The sequence below is a fragment of the Ursus maritimus genome, unplaced genomic scaffold (assembly GCF_017311325.1).
Source record: "Ursus maritimus isolate PB19 unplaced genomic scaffold, ASM1731132v1 scaffold_31, whole genome shotgun sequence".
Classification (NCBI taxonomy): Eukaryota; Metazoa; Chordata; class Mammalia; order Carnivora; family Ursidae; genus Ursus; species Ursus maritimus.
The window spans coordinates 32,048,770-32,073,186 of NW_024425675.1; the positions used below are offsets into that span (position 1 = coordinate 32,048,770).

General features: G+C 44.9%; 1 protein-coding gene across 4 annotated transcripts in view; it reads left to right on the forward strand.

Moving 5' to 3' along the window:
- Positions 1-21,376: 21,376 nt before the first annotated feature.
- Positions 21,377-24,417, forward strand: part of DIP2C (disco interacting protein 2 homolog C) — a 387,541-nt gene continuing 384,500 nt past the window's right edge. For 3 of the 4 annotated variants that reach the window (XM_040645478.1, XM_040645479.1, XM_040645480.1), the window contains exon 1: positions 21,377-21,493. In XM_040645478.1, coding sequence (XP_040501412.1) covers positions 21,409-21,493 — 85 coding nt within the window. In that variant the 5' untranslated portion in view covers positions 21,377-21,408. The remainder of the gene's footprint in view (positions 21,494-24,417) is intronic. The other variant, XM_040645481.1, reaches the window with a different exon arrangement.

Sequence of the window (24,417 nt, forward strand, 5' to 3'; positions counted from 1 at the left end):
ACTTTGGGGTAGGGAAGGATTTCTTAAACAAGATACAGTAAGCCCGAATCATGAAAAGAAAAGATTGCTGAATGTAACACATTAAAATTAAGAACTCTATTCATCAAAGCATGCCATAAAAATAATGAAAAGATAAGCCAGCTTGTGGGAAAAGATATTTGACAAAGGACTTCTGCAAGTCAGCAAGAAAACCAGAAGGACCAATAAGAAGATGAACAAGAAGGCTTCAATGAACATATCACAGAAAGGCGATCCAAAGACCAATGTTTATATGACAACACGCTCAATCGCATCAGTCATCAGGGAAATAACACATAAAACCTCAGAAACAGCAAACACAGAGGTACAACGGCTTTGCTATCATATCATATCAACCATCAAATGTTGGCAAGGACGGGACACAGCAGGATCTCTCATCTGGGCCGAGGGGAGGCTGACTGGGTAGAACCACTTGGGAAGAGTTTTGTGTTTCTAGTAGACTTGAAGATAATCATACCCTGTTGCTGAATACACCACCCCTCGGATATGCCTCCAAGAAACGTGTGTTAAGATATATACACGCACGTTCAAAGCAGCATTATTCAGAATAGCCTTCGGTGGGAAGAACCCACATGCCCACCCACAGTAGAATGGATAAATAAGTTGAAGATAATTTATCCAATAGGATTCTATTCCACGATGAAATTAAACAAACACCAGACACAGATAACAACAGCATGGATCGTACAAACGTAATATTGAGGGGAAAAAGCAAGTCCCAAAAGAATGTGTACAGTTTGATTCAATTTACATCGAATTCAAAAACAGACGTAACTAAACTATATTCTATGGAAGCACACCCATGATGTAAAGCTATAAAGAAAAACAAGGTGATAATTACTAAAACTGTCAGCTGCGCCTTGGTCGGGGGAGGGGTGTGCTGGGGAAAGATAAATGGAATTCGTGATGATCTGTCCTTGCTCTGGACGGTGGTCGCAGATGTTAGATCTGCCCCCCACCCCGGTGAAACTGCACATAGTCTTCTGCCCATATTTGTGAATGTCAACACTAAAGATACTAAAAAAGAAAGATAATTACATCCTCGTGTTAAAATCAACAGGAGAAAAATGACTAAGCATTTTAGTCGGGAAGAGATAGCACAAGAAGTCATCTTCAGAACCTCTCCCCGACTCTTCTCTCCGTGGAACGGGAGAGCTCAGAGCGACCATCGGACACAGCCTGGCCAGGCAGAGGCAGCTGGGGGTCCCGGCTAAGGAGAGGAAGCATCACAGCCACACAGGAAGACCTTTCTTTTCCTTTTCACACTTCGTTTCAGCCTGTTCCCTTTCTCCAGCCATAAGTGCAAATCTGAAGTGAGGGCTGAGCCACAAGGGCCATCTTGGTACCATGAGCCGAGGGCACGAGGATGGTGGATGGGATGGCGGGACACGCTGGTTCCCTGAATGTGTTGCTGGGCTACCATTCTGGTCCTGTGTGCCTACTGTGGCTTCTGGTTGGGTCAGGCAGAGAAATAATGTTGTTTGCTGTTGTAGGGTCACGGAAAATTGTTGAGGTATCTGTTTTGAGTAGCTGTTAGCAGACAATGGCCTGGATGCAGAGGACAAACTCCCTTTGAGGCTGTACATTTTAACATTGCAGATTCAATGTTGGGCAAGTCACTTAACCTTGATAGTTCTTATGTTCCTTTTTAAAAAATCAATTGATTGGTTGGTTCCGAACAATCTCTAAGGGTCCTTCCAGCTGATGTCTCTGATTGCAGGGCACTGTTCACTTTCCACAGTCACCGTGAAGAGTCCTACCCAGCAGCTGAAGAAATGCAGTTACATGCAATTCGGCGAATGTGCCATCTGCACTTCTATTATCCTAATTCCATGAACTATTTAAAAATGGAGCAATAAAAAAACAGCTAGGATCTGGAGAACTTTAAAACAATACTTTTCACTTTTCTAACAGCATTTATTCAAAGAGGATATATTTTAATAGCTGTTGAACTGGATTCTTACAGAGCACAAGCTATCCTGGTAATGAGTTCGACATTTCAGAAACGGCATTGTCTCCTCCATCCATAATCAGAGCCAGCTGAAGTGGTGACCCAGCCTTCTGCGTTGCTGGCTGGCCATTTTCATTCCTCCTCCTCTGACCACTAGGTGTGGGATATCTCCAGGTTCATTCTGGGCTCATTGATCTTATTCCACACGATCCAGCAAGGTTTCCTAAGGTGTCAGTTACCACATGTGTACTAATTACTCTTAAATCTTTTCTCTTATTCTAAGCATCTTTCTGAGTTCTGGACTTGCAGATCTGACAGCCCTCTGAAACTTACAGTTTCGCAAATTGTGTGCTTTAAATTTCACTCATCACCTTCTCTCACAAAGCTGCTTCTGTTCCTCACTCAGATCCTGGCGATTGGCACCATACGTTGTCACAGGAAAGGCCATAGGGATGCAAATCGGTTGGCACCACGGCTCTCATTCTAGGCTGAAAACCAACTAAGGGGTCAGGACCACAAAGTTAGAGGGTGAGTGAAACATCATTGAGAGCTGTCAGGGCTCAGGAAAACAAGTCCCTCCAATGCTGATGAGCAGGGATGGGGCAGATGGGGGATAAATTCAAATCAGGGGAGTGAAGAGACAGTGACCATGGCAGGACCAAGTCAGAAGGCGTCCATGCCCACGTGCCTGCAGTTTGCCCTGGGAGCTCTCGGCTGCAGGGGGCAGCCACACCGCGTCTCCTCCCTGACTGTACCCTGCTCTCATACATCTTGTTTTTGTGTTTGCTCATGACTCGTCTTGATGTGCCCACATTTTTGTCTTTGTCTGGGTTTTTGTTCTCATTGCTGAAGACTAGCTGAAATATCTTCTCTTGAAAGCTTACATCCACTCCAGTCTCCTTCTCTACACTGTTGGTCTTGTACATAGCTCCTTCTCTGCAGTCCCACAGTATTTATGTCTGTTTATGTGTCTCTTTTCCTTTAGTTTTATTTTGGTAAAAGAAACATATAAAAATACTTCGAAGTTAAATAGTGGTTTCTGGTTTCCAGAAACAGCAGCCTGGATTAGTCAAATTAACTCTCCAGCTAAAAACAATAGAAAATATTATATAGCACAGTTTTACATATTTTTCAAAAATTACTTTAAATGTATTAAAAATCTGAAGACAGTAGGAACAAACTATTTTATGAAAGAGCTATAAGCATGTGTATACACTGTATATATATAAGTGTATATGGTCATCAAAGGTGCTCATGCCCTGAGAGCATTTGCTATACCACCCCATGAATTTTTTTTTTTTTTGGTGAGTTTTTGTCCATTCAAGACAAGATGAACAGAAGTCAAACCCAATATCTAAGGCCTTAGAGGAGACATCCTGACCATAAGCTGGTACCCCAAAAAGGGCAATCATAGTTAGAGTAAGAGTGAACCATATTTAAACCCACTCTCTTCCCCAACCACAGGGGATTTTAAGGAAACTGCCTTAGAAGGAAACAGAGCCAAAAAAGAAAAGGGAAGAAAAAATTGGGGGGAATTTGTAGCCACAGATCAGCTCTTTGCACATGGGTGCATGTGATCTGGAACACAGAGGCCAAGAAAAGTGGGGCCGTAGAATTGGTTTGAGATGGTTGCAACCGTTAGTATCCCCAACGTTCTTAGACAGGAACATAAATGCTCTCCGAGGGAAGTCATATCCATCTTAGACCCTGGGTAACCAACAAACAAAAGTACTTTTCAAGGGCAATGACAAACAGGATGTCAGAGATAACAAGACACCAAAGTGAGTGCTCTTGAGTCATTCTTGGTAGACTCTCCCCCAAATTGTCCACTTCATCTATATCTTCCTTTTTTGTGTTAATCTTGCATTTGTGAAGGAAAAATTAAGTAAATAATGAAGAGGAATAATTAAGCAAAATAAAATCAAACATTAAGTAGCTGTAAGTTTGTTCTTTAATAATACCAATAAAATTGACAAAACCACTTGTGAAACTGATGAAAAATAGAAAGAAGCTGTACATAACCAATACTAAAAAGTATAAAACACTGATAACAGAAAGTGAAGACAACACAAACAAATGGACAGTCATTCCATGCTCGTGGATTGGAAGAATTAATATTTTAAAAATGTCCATACTACCCAAAGCAATCTACAGATTCAATGCAGTCCCTATCAAAATATCAACAGCATTTTTTCACAGAACTGGAACAACTAATGCTAAAATTTGTATAGAACCACAAAAGACCTAAATTAGCCAAAGCAATCATGAGAAAGAAGAACAAAGCTGGAGGTACCACAATTGGATTTCAAGCTATACCACCAATCTGTACTAATCACAACAGTATGGCACTGACACAAAAACAGACACATAGATCAATGGAACAGAAAAGAGAGCCCAGAAATAAATCCATGCTTATATGGTCAATTAATCTATAACAAAGGAGGCAAGAATATCCAATGGGGAAAAAGACAATCTCTTCAACAAATGGCACTAGGAAAACTGGACAGTCACATGCAAAAGAATGAAACTGGACCAATTTCTTACACCATAAACACACACACACACACACACACACACACACACACACACACATACACGAACTCAAAATGGATTAAATGTGAGACCTGAAACTAAAAAAATCCTAGAAGAAAACATAGGTATTAATCTCTTTGACATTGGCCTTAGCAACATTTTCTAGATATGTTTCTTGGACAAGGGAAACAAAAGCAAAAATAAACTAATGGGACTACATCAAAATAAAAAGCTTCTACACAGCCAAGGAAACAATCAACAAAACAAAATGTAACCTACTGAACTGTATCGGTATTTGCAAATGATATATCCAATAAGGGGTTAATATCCAAATATATAAAGAATTTATACAACTCAACACCTGAAAAGCAAATAATGTGATTGAAAAATGGGCAGAGGACCTGAACAGACATTTTTCCAAAGACAACATCCAGATGGCCAACAGACACGTGAAAAGATGCTCAACATTACTCATCATCAGGGAAATACAAATCAAAATCACAATGAGATATCGCTCACACCTGTCAGAATGGCTAGAATCAAAAACACAAGAAACAACAGGTGTTGGCGAGAATGTGGAGAAGAGGGAATCTCATGCACTGCTGGTGGGAATGGAAGCTGGTGCAGCCACTGTGGAAAACAGCATGGAGTTTCCTCAAAAAAATTAAAAATAGAATTACTATATGATCTAGTAATTCCACCACTGGGTATTTGCCCAAAGAAAACAAAAATATTAATTTGAAAACGCATATGCACCTCTATGTTCATTGCAGCATTATTTATAATAGCCAATATATGAAAGCAACCCAAGTGTCCATCAGTAGGTTAATGGATGAAGAAGGTGTGGCTTATATATATAGCAGAATATTACTCAGCCATAAAGAAGAATGAAATCTTGCCATTTGCAACAATATAGATGAATCTTGAGGATATTACACTAGTGACGTCAGACAGAGAGAAATACCATAGGAGTTCACTTATATGTGGGATTTAAAAAACAGAAGAATAAAACAGAAACAGAGTCATAAATACAGAAAATAAACGGGTGGTCACCAGAGGGGAAGGAGGTGGGAGGCGAGCAAAATAGGCAAGGGAGATTAAAAGGTACGAACTTGCAGTTATAAAATAAATAAGTCATGGGAATGAAAGTGCAGCACAGGGAACAGAGTTAATAATACTGTAATAACTTTGTATGGTGACAGAGGGTAGCTACACTTGCCCGGTGAGCATTAAGTAATGTATAGAAGTGTTGAATCACTGTATTGTACACCTGAAATTAGTATAACATTGTATGTCAACTATACTTCAATTGGAAAAAAAATCACTACAGATGCCAAACACACAGACATCTTAGAAAAAAGGCATTATTAATATCTTAATGCCAATAAATTTGAAAATAGGAAGTGGACAAATTTGGGAGGAAGTATACCAAGACTGATTCAAGAAGAAACAGGAAACTGCAATAGTCTAAAACCTTTAAAGAATTAAATCAGCTGTAGAAGGAGCCGAGATGCCCTTCAACAGATGACTGGATTAAGAAGATGTGGTCCATATATACAATGGACTGTTACTCAGCTATCAGAGAGAACCATTTCACAACAGTTGCAGCTACATGGATGGGACTGGAGGGGATTATGCTAAGTGAAATAAGTCAAGCAGAGAAAGACAATTATCATATGGTTTCACTCATTTATGGAACATAAGAAGTAGGAAGATCAGTAGGAGAAGGAAGGGAAGAATGAAGGGGGGATAAACAGAAGGTGGAAAGAACCATGAGAGACTATGGACTCTGGGAAACAAACTGAGGGCTTCAGAGGGCAGGGGGTGGGGGAATGGGACAGGCTTGTGATGGGTATTAAGGAGGGCACGTATTGCATGGTGCACTGGGTGTTATACGCAACTAATGAATCATTGGACTTTACATAAAAAACCAGGGATGTACTGTATGGTGACTAACATAACATAATAAAAAACAAACAAACTAAAAAAGAAATCAGCAGGGGCGCCTGGGTGGCTCAGTCGGTGAAGCACCTGCCTTCGGCTCAGGTCATGATCTCAGGGTCCTGGAATTGAGCCCCGCATCAGGCTCCCTGCTCAGCAGGGAGCCTGCTTCTCCCTCTGCCCCTCTCCTCCCAGCTCGTGCTCTCTCTCTCCCAAATAAATAAATAAATAAAATCTTTGAAAAAAAAAGAATTATATCAGCACTAAGTGTGTTCCCTTAAAAGAAAACTCCAAGTCAGCTGGTTTCACTAGATAGTTATTTGATACCTTTAAGGAAGAAGCAATCCCATCCTTACATACACTCCTCCAGACAACAGAAGAAATGCTTTGCAACTTATTTAAGTGATCCAGTAAAACTTGATCCCAAGGACAAATGCATCAGGAATATTTCTAGGCTACTTTCCCGCATGGACACAGATGTAAAATTGTTCAAAATAGGGTAAAGCCCCACCATGATATGATAATGACATCCAAATAAATCCTTTGTATAAACACACGTCCGATTACTGTGAGGCTCATGAGTGGGCATGTCAGTTTGCACAGCTCACTGGCTTACACTTCCCGGGGAGAGCTGCGGAATTGCAAATATGCCTCAGCCCTGCCGTTGTTTTATGTGTGGCGTATTTTTTTAAATCTTTTTTTGTTTCTTGTCTTTTCTCCCCTGTCCCCTTTTCCTTTCTGTTTTTGTCACCTTTTGGCTTAATATCATGGGGAAGATTCTGATTGCTGTGTTTCCTGGACTTTCAAAGGTACTCACAGATCAGGCTGGGAGAATGCTGGGGAGTCATGGACCTGTGCTCTACTTTTCCACTTCTTAGGGATGAATTGAGTACCTACAGCTTCCCTAACCCCCTCCAATCCCTGAAGAGGTTAAGAACTTCAATCAGCCTTGTTGGAGAAAGGAAAGGAAAAAATTGCCAATGTGTTACTCTCAATTTCAGGTTACTTTGGGGGGAGTTATTGATGAGTTTTACTGTAATAATAAACCAAATTCAGCAATATGTTAAAAGGATAATAGATTTTGACTAAGTCAGATTTATCCAAGGAGTACAAGGTCGGTTTAACATTTAAAACAATAGGTTAATTATTTTCCATATTAGCAGGCCAATACGGGAAAAATTACATAATCATCCCAATAATGCAAACACTTGATAAATTTCAGTATCAGCCTAAAAAGTGAGTAAACTAGGCCTTTCTTAATCAGATGAAGAGAAGCTACAAAAATCCACAATCAACACTGTGTTTAACAAATGTTTGAGAACTTTCACTGAAAGTGGTGGGCAAGAAAAGGATGCCTCCTGTCCCTGTGACCACCACTGAAACACTGAACAGAATGTCCTGACTAGTACAGCAAGAGAAGGGAAGAATTGGGACTGTTAACTTTCCCATGGAAGATAGCAAATTGTCATTGTTTTCGGAAGAAATGATTGTATAGGTATTAAGTAAAAAATTGTAAGTAAAAGATTAGAATTAATGATATTTTCATAAAATATAAATTATAAAGATTATAAATAATTTAATAAAAATAAAATTAGTGTGACAATTCAATTGTATTTCTAAATAAGAGCAACAAATAGAAAATATGTAATTCTAAAATATGCCATTTACAAATAACATCCAATAGTAAATAGGATGGGGCGCCTGGGTGGCGCAGTCGTTAAGCATCTGCCTTCGGCTCAGGGCGTGATTGCTGGGATCGAGCCCCTCATCAGGCTCCTCCGCTGGGAGCCTGCTTCTTCCTCTCCCACTCCTCCTGCTTGTGTTCCCTCTCTCGCTGGCTGTCTCTCTGTCGAATAAATAAATAAAATCTTTAAAAAAAATAGTAAATAGGATGAATATAAAAGAATGATAAGAAGACTTTTATGAGGAAAATTGTATAACTTTACTTAAAGACATTATTGAAAAATGGAGAGATACCCTGTGTTTATGGAATGGAAGATTCAAAATGTGAACAGGGCGTTGATCCCTAAATTGACTTCTAGGTTCAGGACAATCCCACTTGAAATCCCAAGAGTATTTTGCAGAAGTAACACCTGACAAGATAATTCAAAATATACACAAAAATGCAGGGACAACAACAGTCAAGGCTTGAAGAAGGAGGAGAAGGGAGGAGGGGAAGGAAGAGATGAGCCTGGGTCTGTCAAACGTTTGGGTGTTGTAAAGCTGTATTGGTCGGTATTGTGCTGTATTGGTGTAGGAATAGACAAGCAGGTGAGCCTGTCCGTGCACAGCAACATATGGCATAGGGAGCAATACAGAGCAGGGGGAGAAAGTTGCACCTGTATTCACCAGGATATCATATGTGAGATATATGTATCATATATATATATGTGATATGATATGCACCTGAGATATATTCATATATCTCAAGTAACAATATACTATTGAATAATATGAACAAGTATACCTATTAAATAACATTAATATTGATCATTATATTTAAGTGTTAAATGACACATTTATTAAAATATAAATAAATAATTGTATTAAATGATTAATAATAAGGTATAATATATTGTTCTATTTTCCTCATAATAGCCCAAATTTGGGAGCAGCCCAAGTGTCTATCAACAGTGGAATGATGGAATGGATTGATAAACTCAGATACCTTCAAAGAATATTTACTTAGAGGAAAAGAAAAGGTAAGCTACAAGAAACAATGTGGGTAAATCTATAAACCTACAGTCGAATGAATATAAAACAAAACATAAATTATACTTATCATGTAATTCTATTATGTGAAGTTCAAAAGTAAGCAAAATTAAACTGTTTTATAGGGATGCATGCAGTGCTGGTTAAGAAAACCAAAGAAGTAGTTAATTACAAGTCAGGAGAATGGTCTGTCTTGGGGAGAATGAGGGCATTGTAGTTAGAAGGGACTCCTGGGAAGGAAATCATGTTCAATTTCCTGAGTTGGTTCACAGTTCCTTGGCTTTCTAAAGATTTGAATGTTACCAATAACATTTATGCACATTTCTTTATGTTATATGTTGCAATAGAAATGTTTAAAAAATGGTATAATTAGAATTTCAATGAAAACCAATTTCTAACATGGTTGAGAATCAATTTGGCTTTCTACTCTTTAAGTGCCAAAACATTTATGCACATTTCTGTATATGTTATCTTTCATAGTAAAAGTATGTATTTGAACAGTTAGACTTCTAATAAAACCAGTAGTCACCTGAGCCATTCCATCTTACTTCCTAGAGGCAAACACAGTCACACTGATGGTGTTTCTTTTTGTGTTTATGTCTGTATTTCTAAATAATAAGCTTGTAGTGCTGTGTCTTCATTTTTCACTTATAGATACTACTTACTGACTGTCTACGTCCACAAGATGAGGACATAGCTTTCTTATCTACCTCTTTTTCTTTAACCTTACGCACATTCATTTCCTATTCTCTCCCTTCCCAACTATATTGTTTTTTATGTTAATTTTCAGAGTTTACATTATTATGTAACTACGTAAATAAAAATAAATCACCACCATAAATCAATCTCAAACTCCTACCAATGTGTTCATTCTATTAATTTCTTTTCTTTTTTTTTCTTGGACACAACCCTTTAGAATTCCTCATGCTTCTTCTCCAATTTGGACTGGTGTTTACATTATTATGTTTATGAAATATTTTTCAGAATCCTCTACTGCCACCCATGACACAGACTTTCTTGCCACTGAAAACAACCACAAAATATAGGCCGCAATTGCTTTCAGGCATTTAAAAACGAGCACCACAGGAGAAGAGAAACTTACGAAGCAAGCCCAGTGTTGCCCCACGGTTGTTCTGGTTTTCAGCCTGGAGGTGGTCTCTCTGAGCGGAGGAGGAAGGGGCTGGAACTAGTTTGGCGGGTTTCTGGGAAGGGTGCTGTACAGAGAGGAGGTCCGAGAAGTCCGCATGGGGGTTCAGTGTGATTCTTGTGCGGGGGCTGCTCAGGCAAAGGGAGAAACTCGATGAGGCTTAGTTAGATCACCTGCTGCAGCCTGAGAGCCCAACGGGGGCACCGGATGGCACACAGTTCTGGGTGATAGTGGAGTCCTAGCCTAGGCACCGGAGAGACCTCACTGAAGATTTTGGAATGGAGTTAAAATTTCAGAAAGTGTAAACCTCAAGAATAAAGCCCACACTCTATAGTCAGAGATATGACCTGAACATACATTCTAAACCCAAACAGTCCTGCTCCGAGAAGGGATAAAACCAAGGCTAACGAGACCAAAAGTAAGAACCACTAATTTAACCGTTTGCCTGAACAACCTGAACATCTGTGGAGGAAGAAAACAGGATTTTCTCTCATTGCAATAGATTGTCCACAAAGTCCAGCATACAACAAAAAAAATTATGAGATATGCAAAGAAATGGAATAATATGAGTCATAATCAAGAGAAAATGCAGTTTTTGGAAACTCAACCATGGTTACCCAGATGCCGGAATTAGCAAGCAAGGACTTTAAAGCAACTGTTTTAAGTATACATTGTCTACAATAGCCATCTGAGCAAATGGTCATAATCAGTGGACAAATGGGGGGGATATCAACAGAGAAATGTAAATTATAAAAACAAGCCAAAATTAGCAATTAGAAATGGAAAATAGAAAATGGAAAACTGCAGAAAACAAAATGAAAAATTAATAGGATGAGCTTAAGCGTGGGTTCCAGATGTTAGAGGGAGGGGTCAAATGAACCATTCTCTCTGAAAAATAGAAAGAAATAATATTGGAAAATAAGACATGAAAGAGCCACATTGTCCCTTAGGACAACATCGATCAGTATAGACTAAGTGCAGGAGGAACCCCAGAGGAGATGAAAGCAAGAATGAGCAGAAAAAAAAAATATTGGGAGAATAGCTGAAAATTACCTGAATTTTGTGAAAAGAAAATCTTACAGATTAAAAAAGCACCACAAACTTTAAGCAGGATAAATACAAAGAAAGCCACACTTGGGCACATCACTCAGGCACATCAAATTGTTGAAACCAAAGATAAAGAGAATACCTTGAAGGCACCCAGAGAACAATCACAGCTACATGCAAGTGGGCAATGGTAGGACTGAACGTTGGTGTCTTGTCACAAACAATGGAGGCCAGAAGACAATGAGACAGGAACGTGGTTATCCTGAAAGAATAAAACTGCCAACCTGGAATTCTAATCCCAGTAACACTTCAAATATTCAAAATTGAAGGTGCTCTAAAGATACGTCATTGGCAGCAAAATTGCAATAGCAGTTCTAAGGGGATTTTTTCATGATCCCAGATAGAAATTTAGATCCACAGGAATGAATACAGAACATAAAAAATGGTAAATAGAAAAGACTGTATACCTTAAATTTCCTCCTAATTTTTGTAAGACATATGACTGGGAAAGCAGACATACCTTACTGGGTTGCGGCGTTTATAATGCACGTGTGTATGTACCGTATGTAGATGAAAATGATACGGCAGTGCAGAGACGTGCAGGAAAATGTCCGCGCAGGGTTAGAACGGATGAATTCCAAAGAAGTCGGGAAAGGAGGAACAGAGGAACAAAGACCAGAAAACAAATAACAAAATGATAAACCTAAATCCAACCATATCAACATCACATTCGTTACAAGGAAATTGATTCAGAATTTAACAATTTAACAGTATATTTATAATATACTACGATTATGGAGATTCTTTCTATTTTCCTAAAACTAATTGCCTTATTTTTTCTACTACATTAGTTTTTTTTGGTCAACATTCGTAATTTTCCCCATATCTTACCATAATCTCTCGCTAAAATTTTATGGAAGGTCCATCACATTAATTAATCTATTGATTCCATTTTCTATTTTTTTAAACTTTATTGCAGGGGAGTTCTCTCCCCGTTCCTCATGTTCTTTTTCTTCCATGTGGGGGAAACTTGATTACTGTAACATTGCTAGCCTTTCTGTATTTATACACACACACACACACACACACACACACACACACACACACACACACACTTTCTCTCTCTCTCTCTCTCTCTCTCTCTGCCCCAGGGAAAGTGAAGTATCTTATTTGATTGGTGAGGGTGAATAAGAAATGGCCCAGATGCTAGCTTCTTTTATTCCTCTTGGGGGTGAACTGTGTGCAGAGAACACACATGCGTACTGTCCACCAAAAACGGACTCTGCTTGCAAGAGGAGGCCTGCCCCCCATGCTGCCTCCTGTGCTAGTAAGTTTTTGTGGTCAGCACCAGGAAGCCCACTTGTCTGCAGATAAAAGACACATTCACCAATAACAGTGTTATTGTGATAAAAGTTAATGTTTTGTTCTCCTAAAAAATTGCAGACCCAGAGGCCCTATTCAAGCAGGCATCTATCTGCTAATGTGACTTAAAACCTGGTGACAGTCAAGTGAAACTATCTTGGGTGACAAAGAAGAGCAGCTTATCAGTTAGTCAACTGATGGTTATCACCAAGCACAGTGCACTTCTCACAGGCTAGAAATAAACTACAGCTCCTCTTGACATCTGCATGTGCCTGTTGTAGGTTGAAGACATTGTTAAATCAAAAATGCATCACAGCTTAGACTAGCTTACCTTAGTGTGCTCAGAACACTTCCACCAGCCCACAGTTGGGCAAAATCACCTGACCCAAGGCCTACGTCATGGTGAAGTGCTGAATATCTCACGTGATTTATTGAATACCGTACTGGAAGTGGCGGAATGGCCGTATGGGTGCAGGACGGTTGTCCGTGGATCCGCTGTTACTCCCGTGATGCGGTGTCTGGGAGCCACTGTCCCGCATCATGAGGGAAGCTTGTCCGGCAAGGTCCAAATTTCAAAATTCGAGGTATGTTTTTCTACTGAATGCTTACTGCTTTTGTGCCATTGTAAAGCATAGAAATTGAAAAATCATAGGTGGAATCACTTAAGTTGGGGACTGTTCATAGTCTCTTTCATAACTGTGTTTCATTGCTTTTGTTTTAGTTGATCATTTTTTGCTATTTGAAAATGTTTCAAATTGTATATAATATGTTGCTTAAAATTTCTCCTACTGTTTCAATTCCCCAATTTTGGCTTGTGGGTTTTGTAATTTGTTCCTAAGTAGCTACCCCTTCATCATTTCTTGGGGTTTGGGATGTAGTTTTTCAGCTAGATTTGTTTGTTTCCTTATTACCATCTGTTATGGTTGGATTGTGTGACCCAAAAGATTTCTTGAAGTCCAAACCCTCAGGACCTCAGACTGTGACTTTATTTGGAAATAGTCTTTGCAGCATTGACCAAGTTCAGAGGAGTTCACTAGGGTGAGCTCTAATCCAAGAGGACTGGTGTCCCTATACAAAGGGGAATCTTGGAGCTGGACACAGACAGAGGGATGCTGGTGTGACAAAGGAGTCAGAGGTTGCCGAGAAGCAGGGGATTGCCAGGAGCCAGGAGGAGCTGGAAGTGGTGGGGAGGGAGGGATTCTCCCCCAGCAGCATCAGAGGGAGTGCAGCCTCCCCGACACCTAGATTTCAGACTTCCAGGCTCTAGACTGTGAGGCAACAGTGTCTCTTGTTTAAAGCCACTCAGTTTGTGCCACATTGTTACGGCAGCCCTCAGAGACTAACACGGTAGCTGATTTCCACAGCAACATTTCAAAATAGCATTTTGCTTGCTTGTTTTTAAAATTTGTATCAGATTTGTCATGTCTTTAAAATCACTGGTTTGGAGCTCTGTGTGACCGCGTTTCTGTTTCCCTCTCTCTGTCCGCCTTTCTGTTCCAGCATGGTCCTGTTTCCCTGCATGCACGTGCCTCTCCCTGACCTGTCTGCTGCACCCTCGGTTTCTTTCTCTTACCCTTCCTCTGCCCATTATCTTTCTCTTTCCACCCTTCCACCTTTCCACCTTTCTTGTGCATAAGGGTACTGTTGGGGTACTTGAACCACGTGGGGTTAGGGGTGCCGACCCCTGCACAGTCAAAAACCCAGGTATAACTCTGACTCCCCTGGAATTTAATGGCTAACAGCCTACTGCTGACCGGAAGCCTTACCAATCACATACACAGAGGGCTAACTCATACTTTGTATGTTATGCGTATTATATGCTGTATTCTTTCAATAAAGTAAGCTAGAGAAAAGAAAATGGTGTTAAGAAAATCATAAGGAAGAGAAGATACATGTACAGTACTCTCCAAAAAAATCCAGGTACAAGTGGACCCTTGTGGCACATGCCGCACAGCCAACTGCCCCATCAGTCCATGGGTTGGGCCACTGTGGTCTGCTCTTTCCCTTCTGCCCTGATGTGCTCACTCCCTCCAGGTTCTTGTAAAAGCATGCCTTCAATCAAGCAAGTGCCTCTGAACCCTTGCCTCAGGCTCTGCTTCTCGGGAGCCCGCCCGACCTCACCACAGTCCATCCTCAGGAAGATGAAGTACCAGCAACAGCTAAGGTAAAACTTCCACCATAACTGGGACTTGGCTTTGCCCGGATTGCCCGTCCCCTCTTTTTTTTTTTTTTTTTAAAGATTTTATTTATTTATGTGACAGAGAGACAGCCAGCGAGAGAGGGAACACAGCAGGGGGACTGGGAGAGGAAGAAGCAGGCTCCCAGCGGAGGAGCCCGATGTGGGACTCGATCCCGGAACACCGGGATCATGCCCTGAGCCAAAGGCAGTTGCTTAACCACTGTGCTACCCAGGCGCCCCATGCCCGTCCCCTCTTGCTCCTGCCCAGTCCCATCCTCAAAGGACCGACTTTATCTTCTCGTTCAGGGACGGGTGATGGTGAGGAAGCCAAGGCCCCAGGGTCCTGGGGACTCTCTCAACCAGTGCACAGTCTACGGTGGACAGTGTAAGCATCGTGTTCTTTTTTTTTTTTTTTTTCTTTTTCTTTTTGAAGATTTTATGGGGCTCCTGGATGGCTCAGTCGGTTGAGCATCCAACTCTTGATTTCGGCTCAGGTCATGATCTCAGGGTCCTGGGATCAAGTCCCATGTCAGGGTCCCTGCTCGGTGGGGAGCCTGCTTCTCCCTCTGCTGCTCCCCCTGCTTGTGCTCTCTCTCTCTGTCAAATAAATACATTCTTCAAAAAAAAGATTTTACTTATTTCTTATTTGAGAGAGAACAGAGGGTGAGAGAGCACAAGCTGGGGGAGGGAGAAGGACAAGCAGACTCTGCACTGAGCACAGACCCCAACGCATGGCTGCATCTCACGACCCCGAGATCATGACCTGAGCCGAAATCAAGAGTCAGATGCTCAGGCAACCGAGCCACCCAGGCGTCCCAAGCGTCGTGTCCTTTATTTTTATTTACTATCATTGAGTGTATGTGTGAGCTAGTACAGACTCACTGAAAACACTGCTTTTAATTACTTCATAATCACAAGATTCTGGATTTTATACGACTCAACTGTTTAGACGCCACCACAGACATCATGATGGAGAGCTACCTGGTGTAGGAGAAGCCGTTCAGGCCTGCGCTGAACTTGGTATGTAGAGATACTTTCCCTTTTGAAGGGATGAGGTCAATTTAGAATTTTTCTTTTATGATGCTGTTTCACATTGCAGATTTTTGATGGCAGGATTTTAGTCTTTGACCACCCTCCTCTCTTCTACTTCAAAAGCTTATGTTTTAAACACTCAAAAAAGCCTTATATCTGAGAACACTTTATAAAATCTTGAATAAAAAAAGCCTATGTGTCACTTGTCTCAGCGATTAATTGATATGAGTTCTGGGAATGGCAATTAATCTTGACATTAGCTTAATTGAGCCAGACATTAGTCAATCATAATTGGCAAAGGAAATCTGCTATAAAAATATGATGTACTCTAAGACCAAACAGGACTAGTTTTTGGATAATTTGTGTTTTGTGCTACCATAGCACAGCTAGTACAAGTGACTAATAAGTCCCTAAAATGATCAGAAAGAATTACCTTATTGATAATTGCATATTGATTTGTAATATCGGGTACAAGAAACACTTAGGCTGTTTGTCCAGGATAAATTTCACACACTTGTTTTTCCATCAAGACATCTTTGACTCACAGCTGAATCCTCAGCACTTCTGACAATGGCGTGGAAAAGCCAACTAATTGTGCTGTGGGATTCTCTGGGATTACTTCTTTCTTCTTCTCATTTGCCTGTACGCCTGCTCTTAGGTAAACAGGTGGGATAATTCTTCACTTCCTGAGGAAGAGAGCATAAATGAAATGCAAATGCCCATATGGTTCAGTCCATGGATTGGGCCCACTTAGTCACATGCATATTATTTAGTTAATTCTATAACGATGTAAAAAAAGTCACAGAATGTTAATGATTTCTTGCATGCATAGAGTAATATCATTCAGGGGTTCAAGCTGCTTTCTAAGTACTGATTAATTAAACTCAAACTTTCTGTGTCAGATTATTCACTTTTTTCCCCCTTTCTTTAAACCCAACTCACTCCACCCAGGCTGAATTGCTGATAATACAGTAAGACCCAAATGAAATGTAACCACACACACAAACGGCCAGGCACAGTTGTGTAGGTAAATTTCCGCCGAGGAAAACTGGGTCACGGCGGTGGCAGGCGCCCCCGCCCCTCAGGATTTATGATGTAAATACTTACAGAGAAAGCACCATAGTATCTTACAATCAGCTCTTCCTAATGACTTTGGAAGAGGTAAAAAATTCGCAAGGTTGGGATCCCCAGGAGAAAGCCCAGTGTGAACAAATCCCACATGAATCTGATAAGGAGTGAAATAATCAACTCTTATCAGCAGTCGGGCTTCAGAAGTGAAGGTACAGCTCTGAGATGCGCTTCCGCAGGGAAGCCTCACCTACAGAGCCTGTGCTTCCCGCGGTCAGCTCCTCTTAACGAAGGAAGCCCGCGCTGCCGCACTGATACTGGGTTAGTAGCTTCCTTGGCTGCTGTCGTCTGTCCCAACCAGACTGTCTGAAATCTGGAGCCCAGTTCCATGTGAGTGTGTAAGTTCTCTCTCCAAGTTGGCTGGGAATTCAGTGCAACAGAAACACAGCAGAGGTGAGCTGTCCCAGGTGGGCAAATAGTGGTGACAAAGGACCCACAGCAGACAGGAAAGCAAGATTTAGAGAGAGGCACCCAGATCTTAGCTAGTATGATGATAATTAATTAACTAGCTTTATAGCTGCCCCTCCACGGAACTCAAAACACCGTTTCCAGGACTCGTTTAGCTGGGATGGCACAGGAACAGAGAGAGCTTACCATCCGTGTTTCCACGTTTCTCCAATCCGCTAGCCTCCGGCAGGCTGCCTCCTGGTCGGCCAGGATCATCACGCCTCCTCACACCTGAATGTTTTGTGCTGTGTCTCAGACCCTCGGGGCTTTGTTATGTAAAGGCTGGCTTATTTGATAAATTAAACCATGCCAGTGTGTTAATAAATGCTATTGATGTTTTACCACTTTCGGGTAGCGGTCTTGAGATTTTCCAGTGGCTTTCTGAAAATAACTCTGATGACAGAATTTTCAGGGCTTTGGGCAGAACTTGGAAGCAAACAGCCCTTGGCATTTATTCAATTCATTCTAATAAACATCTATTGGGTATTGTTATGTCCACCTCGACATTCATTTGAACCCGGTTTTTATACCCAGACACACACACGTGGATTACAGGATTTTCACAAACTCCCCAGTCCTTGAGGCTGGCTGGGACTGGAGCAGAACGAGATGGGGGAAATGGTCCTTTCCCTTGTTGCAGAGCCAGACTGCACTCTGAGAAACAGTATGTTGTTTCTATGTCATTCAACATCGTGGGGAAGTTATAGATAAACTAGCTGCCAGATAAGACGCACGCATAGATGACACATCCCAGGTGGAACAGGTAGAAAAAGAGGAGGTAGCAAGAATCTTCCCAACAAGGAGGTCAGGAAGGAGGCTTCACGGAAGAAGTGGCATTTGAGGGGGGCATGAGTGGGAGTGATTTGCTGTGTGGCTGTGACACAGGTGGGGTAGGGAGAAGGGGACGGCAGGAAGAGGGAGCAGGAAGGTGGAGGCACTCTGCAGGGGAATGGAGCATGATGGGGAGCCGTGGAGCAGAAGGTAGGGAAGGAAACTGTGCCAGGCCTGGGAAGCTTCAATGTCAAATCAAGGAGTTCTTTGCTCTGCAGGCAGAGAATCAGTGTCCATTGTAGAGCAAGGGGGACTACGACCTGTTCAAAGTATCACTTGGGAAGAGCAATCTGGCAGCCATGGTAGGAAAGATCAGAAGGAAAAGAAGGGGTGGGTGGGGGCGCTCTAAAGGTCTGGATTAGGCAGTGGCCGAGGGCAGAGGAGAGGGAGAGACGTGTGAGATTGGTAACAGCATGGCTCAAACGACGGATCACGAGGAGGAGCGAGGCTACCATCAGAGACGATGGACAGAGATCCAGGATGGGCAGTAGGTGGAGTTTGATTTTGGGCATTCTGTGTTTTGAGGACATGGCAAGATTTCCAGATAAAAATGTCTGTTGGGCTGTTGGAAATGCCAAGTGCACACCATCTCCTGTTTTTTGTGTGGTTACACAAAGACCTACTAAAATGAAGAACCATCACTCAGAATCGAAGTATACTATCAATGTGTTTCATGCAAAATCATAGTCTTCTTTGGAGCCAAAGTCAGTTACGGCATCATACATAAATGCCCAGACCCATCCCTGCATGAAAAAGGGAATATGTCATGTTGTCGCCACATCATCCTGCCCGAGGGGGACTTGACATCACTTATTGTTTGGAATGTGCAGTCCCACTTTGCTAAAAGGGACCCCAGGCTTTGCTCCAGATGCTGGGCTGTGAGTCCTGGTTCTGCTGCATGTTATTTCTGTAAAGCTTTTCACCTGCAACACGGATGGGCTGGACTCCAGGGCTCTCTACAACACGGTGGCCTGTTTATCATGACGCGGGGACAGTGATGGGGCACACGCCTTGACTCCTAGCGTCCATTGGACCAATGCCCACAGAATATGAAGCAGAGGAGCCGGGGGGTTCACTCTTCTCAAGCTCATCAGTGCAGATATCCACTTATCCCCTCACAATTCCCCACGGAGAAGACAGATGTGCGTGAGAAATGCCAACACCTCTCTCAGTTGTCGCTACGGTCACATCAAGGGGAACTAGAAGGATGAGGAAGGCTCGGTCTTGAGGAGCTCACACTAAGGAGGAGGATAAACAAAAAGTCAAATATGATAAGGGCAGCAGTAGCAGGAGGGAGCGCAGCGAGGGAGGAAGAGAGAGATTCTGGAGTTGCTGTGAGGGATGGATGTGGGAGGGTGTGGGCAGGGCAGGGGAGCAGGCACTCCAGGATGAAGGCACACCATGAAGAAAGGGGCTAAAGAGAACAAAGACCAAGACGCTGATGAGGGGCACTCCGCGCCTCGAGGAACCAGAGCACGTGGGAGATGTGGCACAGTCTGCAGGTTGGGTCAGGTGGTGGAGGGTCTTGAGTCTCCAGCCAGGCTAGGCTTGTATTCAGTAGATGGCGCGGTAAGTGCTATGGCCTGTGTTTGAGCAGGGGTGAATGCCTCCCTGCTTCGAGAGCCAACTCCAGCCACAGGGTCAAGTACATAGTTGTAGAATACCCAAGTGGGAATGCTCCCGGGAGTGGTAGGAGGGGTTACAGGAATGACCAAGAAGTCAGATGACCCAGTCTTCCTGCCAGAGCCTTGAGAGGGTTGAGAAGCAGAGGTTGTGTGAAGACCGAGGAAGAGGGAGGTCTCCAGGACTCCCTCCAGCTTCAATAATTAAGGAAATGGTGGAAGTAGTTAGAAGTCAGAAGGAGTGGGCTTACTTTGGGTTTGTGGAGTTCGGGGTATGGGGGGCATCCCAGCAAGGCTATTCAGTTGGGCAGTGGGCGTGAGACCGCCTCTCAGAGCAGTCAGGACAGAGGCCCAGATTTGGTAATCAGTGCACAGAGGTGACCCCAATGCCCTGGGAGCTGACCCTCCAAGGGGAAGGCATACAGGGAGTGCAAGAGAAAAGGGCCGAGGGCCGTGGCCATTGTGACCAAGGTGTGGGGAAATAAGAGAGCCCCCAGTCTGGGGATGGCTGGGTCCCTTTGACCGTGTGCCCTCGGGCAACAGCCTGGTAGGGCTGATGTAGGAAGTGGGGATTAGGTGATTCAGTCTCTTCTCCTTTTCTCAGGCTGGGAAAGGAGCCCAGTCTGGAGTGCTGATTAGCCCAAGGGCACAGGTTGGCAGGTTCTAGATCCAGAATTAGGAACTTCCCATCTAGTACCCTATCCACGGCCACACTGCCATTTTACACCCCTCACCCCCAAGTATTCATAAAAAGCATTCAGCCCTCGAAGACCCAGAACACTTTAGTTTTAACCTGCACATTGGGCCTGGGCTCTAGCAGGTATTTTCGCCTCAAGACGGGAGGAGGCGGAGGCTGGGCTGGGCCTGTGCGCGCGCCCCGCGCCCCCGAGCGCGCCCCTGGGAGCGCGCGCCCTGCGCCGGCCCGCCCGTCCCGACCCCACCTCTGGTGCGCGTCCTCGCGCTCATCCCCGCGCCCCCGCCTCACCCCGGTGCGCGCCCCCGGCCGAACACCGCCTCCCCCAGCCCCCCGCGAACGCGTCCCCGCCAGCCCCCGTCCCCATCCCCCCCGCGCGCGTCCTCGTCCGCAGTCCCCGGTTCCCCGTCCCCACCCCCATTCCCGGGCCCCGAGCGCGCCCCCGTTCCCGGGCGCCCCTCTCCTCCACCCGTTCCCCAACCCCACCCCCGCGCGCGCCCCCGCCGTCAGCGCGCACCGGCAGAGCGGCGGGCCGTGGCCGGTCCGGGGGCGCGCTCGGGGGGCCGGGCGGGGGCGCGGGCGCGAGGCCGCGTGGCGGGGCCGCGCTGAGGAGGCGCCGGGGGAGGAGCGCTCGCTGCGCCGCGCCCGGCCTGCCGCGCTCGGTGCGGGTCCGCTGGGCGCGAGGAGCGGCCAGACCGCGGCCTGCGAACAAAGGGAGGCGGCTGGGGCGGGGGCGCCGCGAGCATGGCGGACCGCGGCCTGGAGGGCATGGCTCTGCCCCTGGAGGTGCGGGCCCGGCTGGCCGAGCTGGAGCTGGAGCTGTCGGAAGGTAACAGGCCCCGCGCCCGGCCGGGCCGCGCTGGCGCGGGGAGGGCCGGGGACGGGGCCGGGGGCCGGGCGGGGGTCCCGGGCGGGGAGGGGGGGGTCCCGGGCAGGGGTGCGCGCGACCCTGTTCCCGCCCCTGCTGCCGCGGGCTCGCCCGGGTCCCCCGCGCTGCGGGCTGCCGGCGGGTCCCCGCGCTGCGGCGGGGCCTGGGGCGGGGACGGGCGCCTGGGCCGGGGGCGCCTGGGCCGCGCTGCGCCGGCCTGGCGGGGAGCCGTGTCCTTGGTGCGCGTCCGTGCGCTCGCCCCGCGGCCGGCGCTGGGGACACGTCCGCGTCGCACGGCCTGAGGTGCCGGCTGGCCTTATTCTAATGCGAAACTTGGCGTTGTACTTGGGGGTTTGAGCTCGGCGGCCCGGGCATCCTGGCTTCCAAACAGGCTGCCCTAGCTGGGGGAAGATCGCGCTACTATTGTTCTGTGTGTTGTGATGGGAAGGTTGGGTGAAATCGTAAAACCTCCCCCTGAGGCCAGGTTTGGTGTCTCGCTCTCATCTCTCATATTTAGAATTTGTGGCAGATTTGCTGCAGGGATTTCATGGAGTGTTCTGTGCGGTTTCTTATTTGCTCCTAATGGTGGGGTCATGTGCTCAACTGTCATAAGTTTTAGATCGGGTTTTGCTGTCTCTTAAAAAAGGAAGCATCTCAAAATGTGAGATGTTTAATATATATTTGGTATTCACCCAGCTCACCCTGCAAAGGCCACTACCATCTTGTGCGGTGGGGATAGGCTGGCTGGTTTTGAATTTACATTTGGAGCAGTTCAGCCTGGTGAACTTTTGTGTGTGTGTGTGTGTGTGTGTGTGCGCGTGTGTAACGGTTTTGTGAGGGCAGGGAGCCAGAAAGTACATTCATTCGTGCCAATTTTCATCAGCAGGGAGGAGCTGATGTTGACTTTATGTTTTCCTTTTTAACACATTCAGGGCAAAGAAGGGATCAACGTGGGGGCTATGGCATGGTGTTAACGGCCTTTTCAGCCCTACGTTGATGGGCATTTTTCTATTTTTCTGCTTCAAATTTGGGGTTCTGCAGGGTATTGTAATGTTCTGTAATGTGAAGCAGTCCCGTGGGAGGAGAGGAGGCTGTTTCCTGGACTCTGTGTGCTTAGCAGACACTATTCCGGCTGGTGGAAGGCGATGAGGGCTTTGCTAGCACCTCAGAGGACCCGAAGGCAGGGGATACGGTGCGGTACCCAGCTGGGGACAGTATTTAGATTTAAACTGCTGGATAAAGTGTGCAGTGTGGGCAGCTGGCTCGAGGGGATGGACTCTCCATTGGAAAATATTTGCCTAAGTTCTGTGATTTTTGTCGGTGTGCAGATGGGGTTCCTCCTCACTTTGTGGCCGTCTTGGTCCTAGCTGCATGTTGTATTCTTGTGTTCCTTATGGCACCCCAACATTCACGCTTTACCCCCAAACACTTTTGCTATGTCCGCATTACATGGACAGTAAGTGTCCATACCCCATCTGTGTTACCAAAGTGGAAAGCCATCTGAACTCAGCAGGACTGCAGCCCCTTCCCCGGTCAGCCTGGACATCAGCTCACAGTTGCTCCAGGAGTCTGGGATGGTGCTGAGGGTGTGTGTCCTGGCCCCATGCTGCAGGAACTGGGGGCACACTTACCTGTTCGGTGACACTGGCCTGTCACCAACCATCTGTCTTGGAGGGTGAGTAATATGTTCCACTACCCAGAGCTTGGCAAAACCACATTAGACCAAGGGTATGCTCAGCGTGGTTCCCCGTGAACACCTTCCGTCTGTACAGATGTTTAAAAAGGGCTTAATGAGTTTCTTATTGAGTGTCTGGGCAGAGAAAAGGGTATGTGTTTGCATGCGGGAAGTACATTATTGTTTTTCTCTCTGTGCAAACCCGATAGACCTGGGCCGAATGCTAAAGAATGAAACAATCAGAAGGTTGGCTCATTGGCCCGTCCAGTGCCCCCCCTCCCGCCCCGCTGCCCCCACAGGTTAGCTGTGTCATCTTTGACCTGCTTTGTCCATGCTGAGTTGATGGAGCGTTCTTTAAGGTTATTTGGAATTTCAGGTCTTGTAACCACATAGCACAGTTTTACTGGCTTAAATTAGATGAATCAACTTGTTTTTCCGTGTTGCTTCAGAGAGGAAGCCCGAGATTGGAAGGATCAGAAATCTCTCTTTACACTGTGGAACTTAAAAATCCCCCAGCATATTCCCTTGCAAAGTGAAAAGTTAAAACAGCTTTTGTCACATTTTATCCTCAGTCATGATTCATGCGGAGAGAATTCTTTAAATCAGCCTTCATCGTTTTATGACAATATCAGAAACTATTGTGGAAACAGGTGGGATTTCCAGTGCTTCGTTCCTTCGGAGGAGGGTGGAAAAGCAGTTGCATTTGAAGCACATGATACCGGTTGAGAGAGCAGACCAGACTATTCCTCGGAGTTCCTGTGTGGCCTGTCGGCCGTTGGCTGATGGTTGTCTGTGCTGCACGTCACACACACTGGTGCAGTTGGGTTCGTACTTTCTGTTGCAGATCCTGGTGTTGTATTGTGCTGGTGGTCATCGTTTGGGAAAGGGTTGCCGGTTGACTTCTTGGCTGCGGAACTCCGATTTTTACTTCCTGCTCTGCTGGTTGCCTCCTTTTTCTTTGCTCTGTCTGTGACTACCCTGTGCTTCTCTCACTGGGGAAAGCCTCTCGCTGCAAAACAGCATTGTCAGCAAAGTGCGGGAGCTTTCTGTGGGGAGATGTGGCAGGCAGCCCCTCCCATGGGCACTGACAGCCTCAGTCCACATGTGTGGATCCAGTCGGTGGTGTGGGGCCGGGATTGTCGGTCTGGGGCGCACAGACTTGGGGCTGGACGCAGGGTGCCAGGTGGAGCGGCCGTGGCTCATTTCCCAC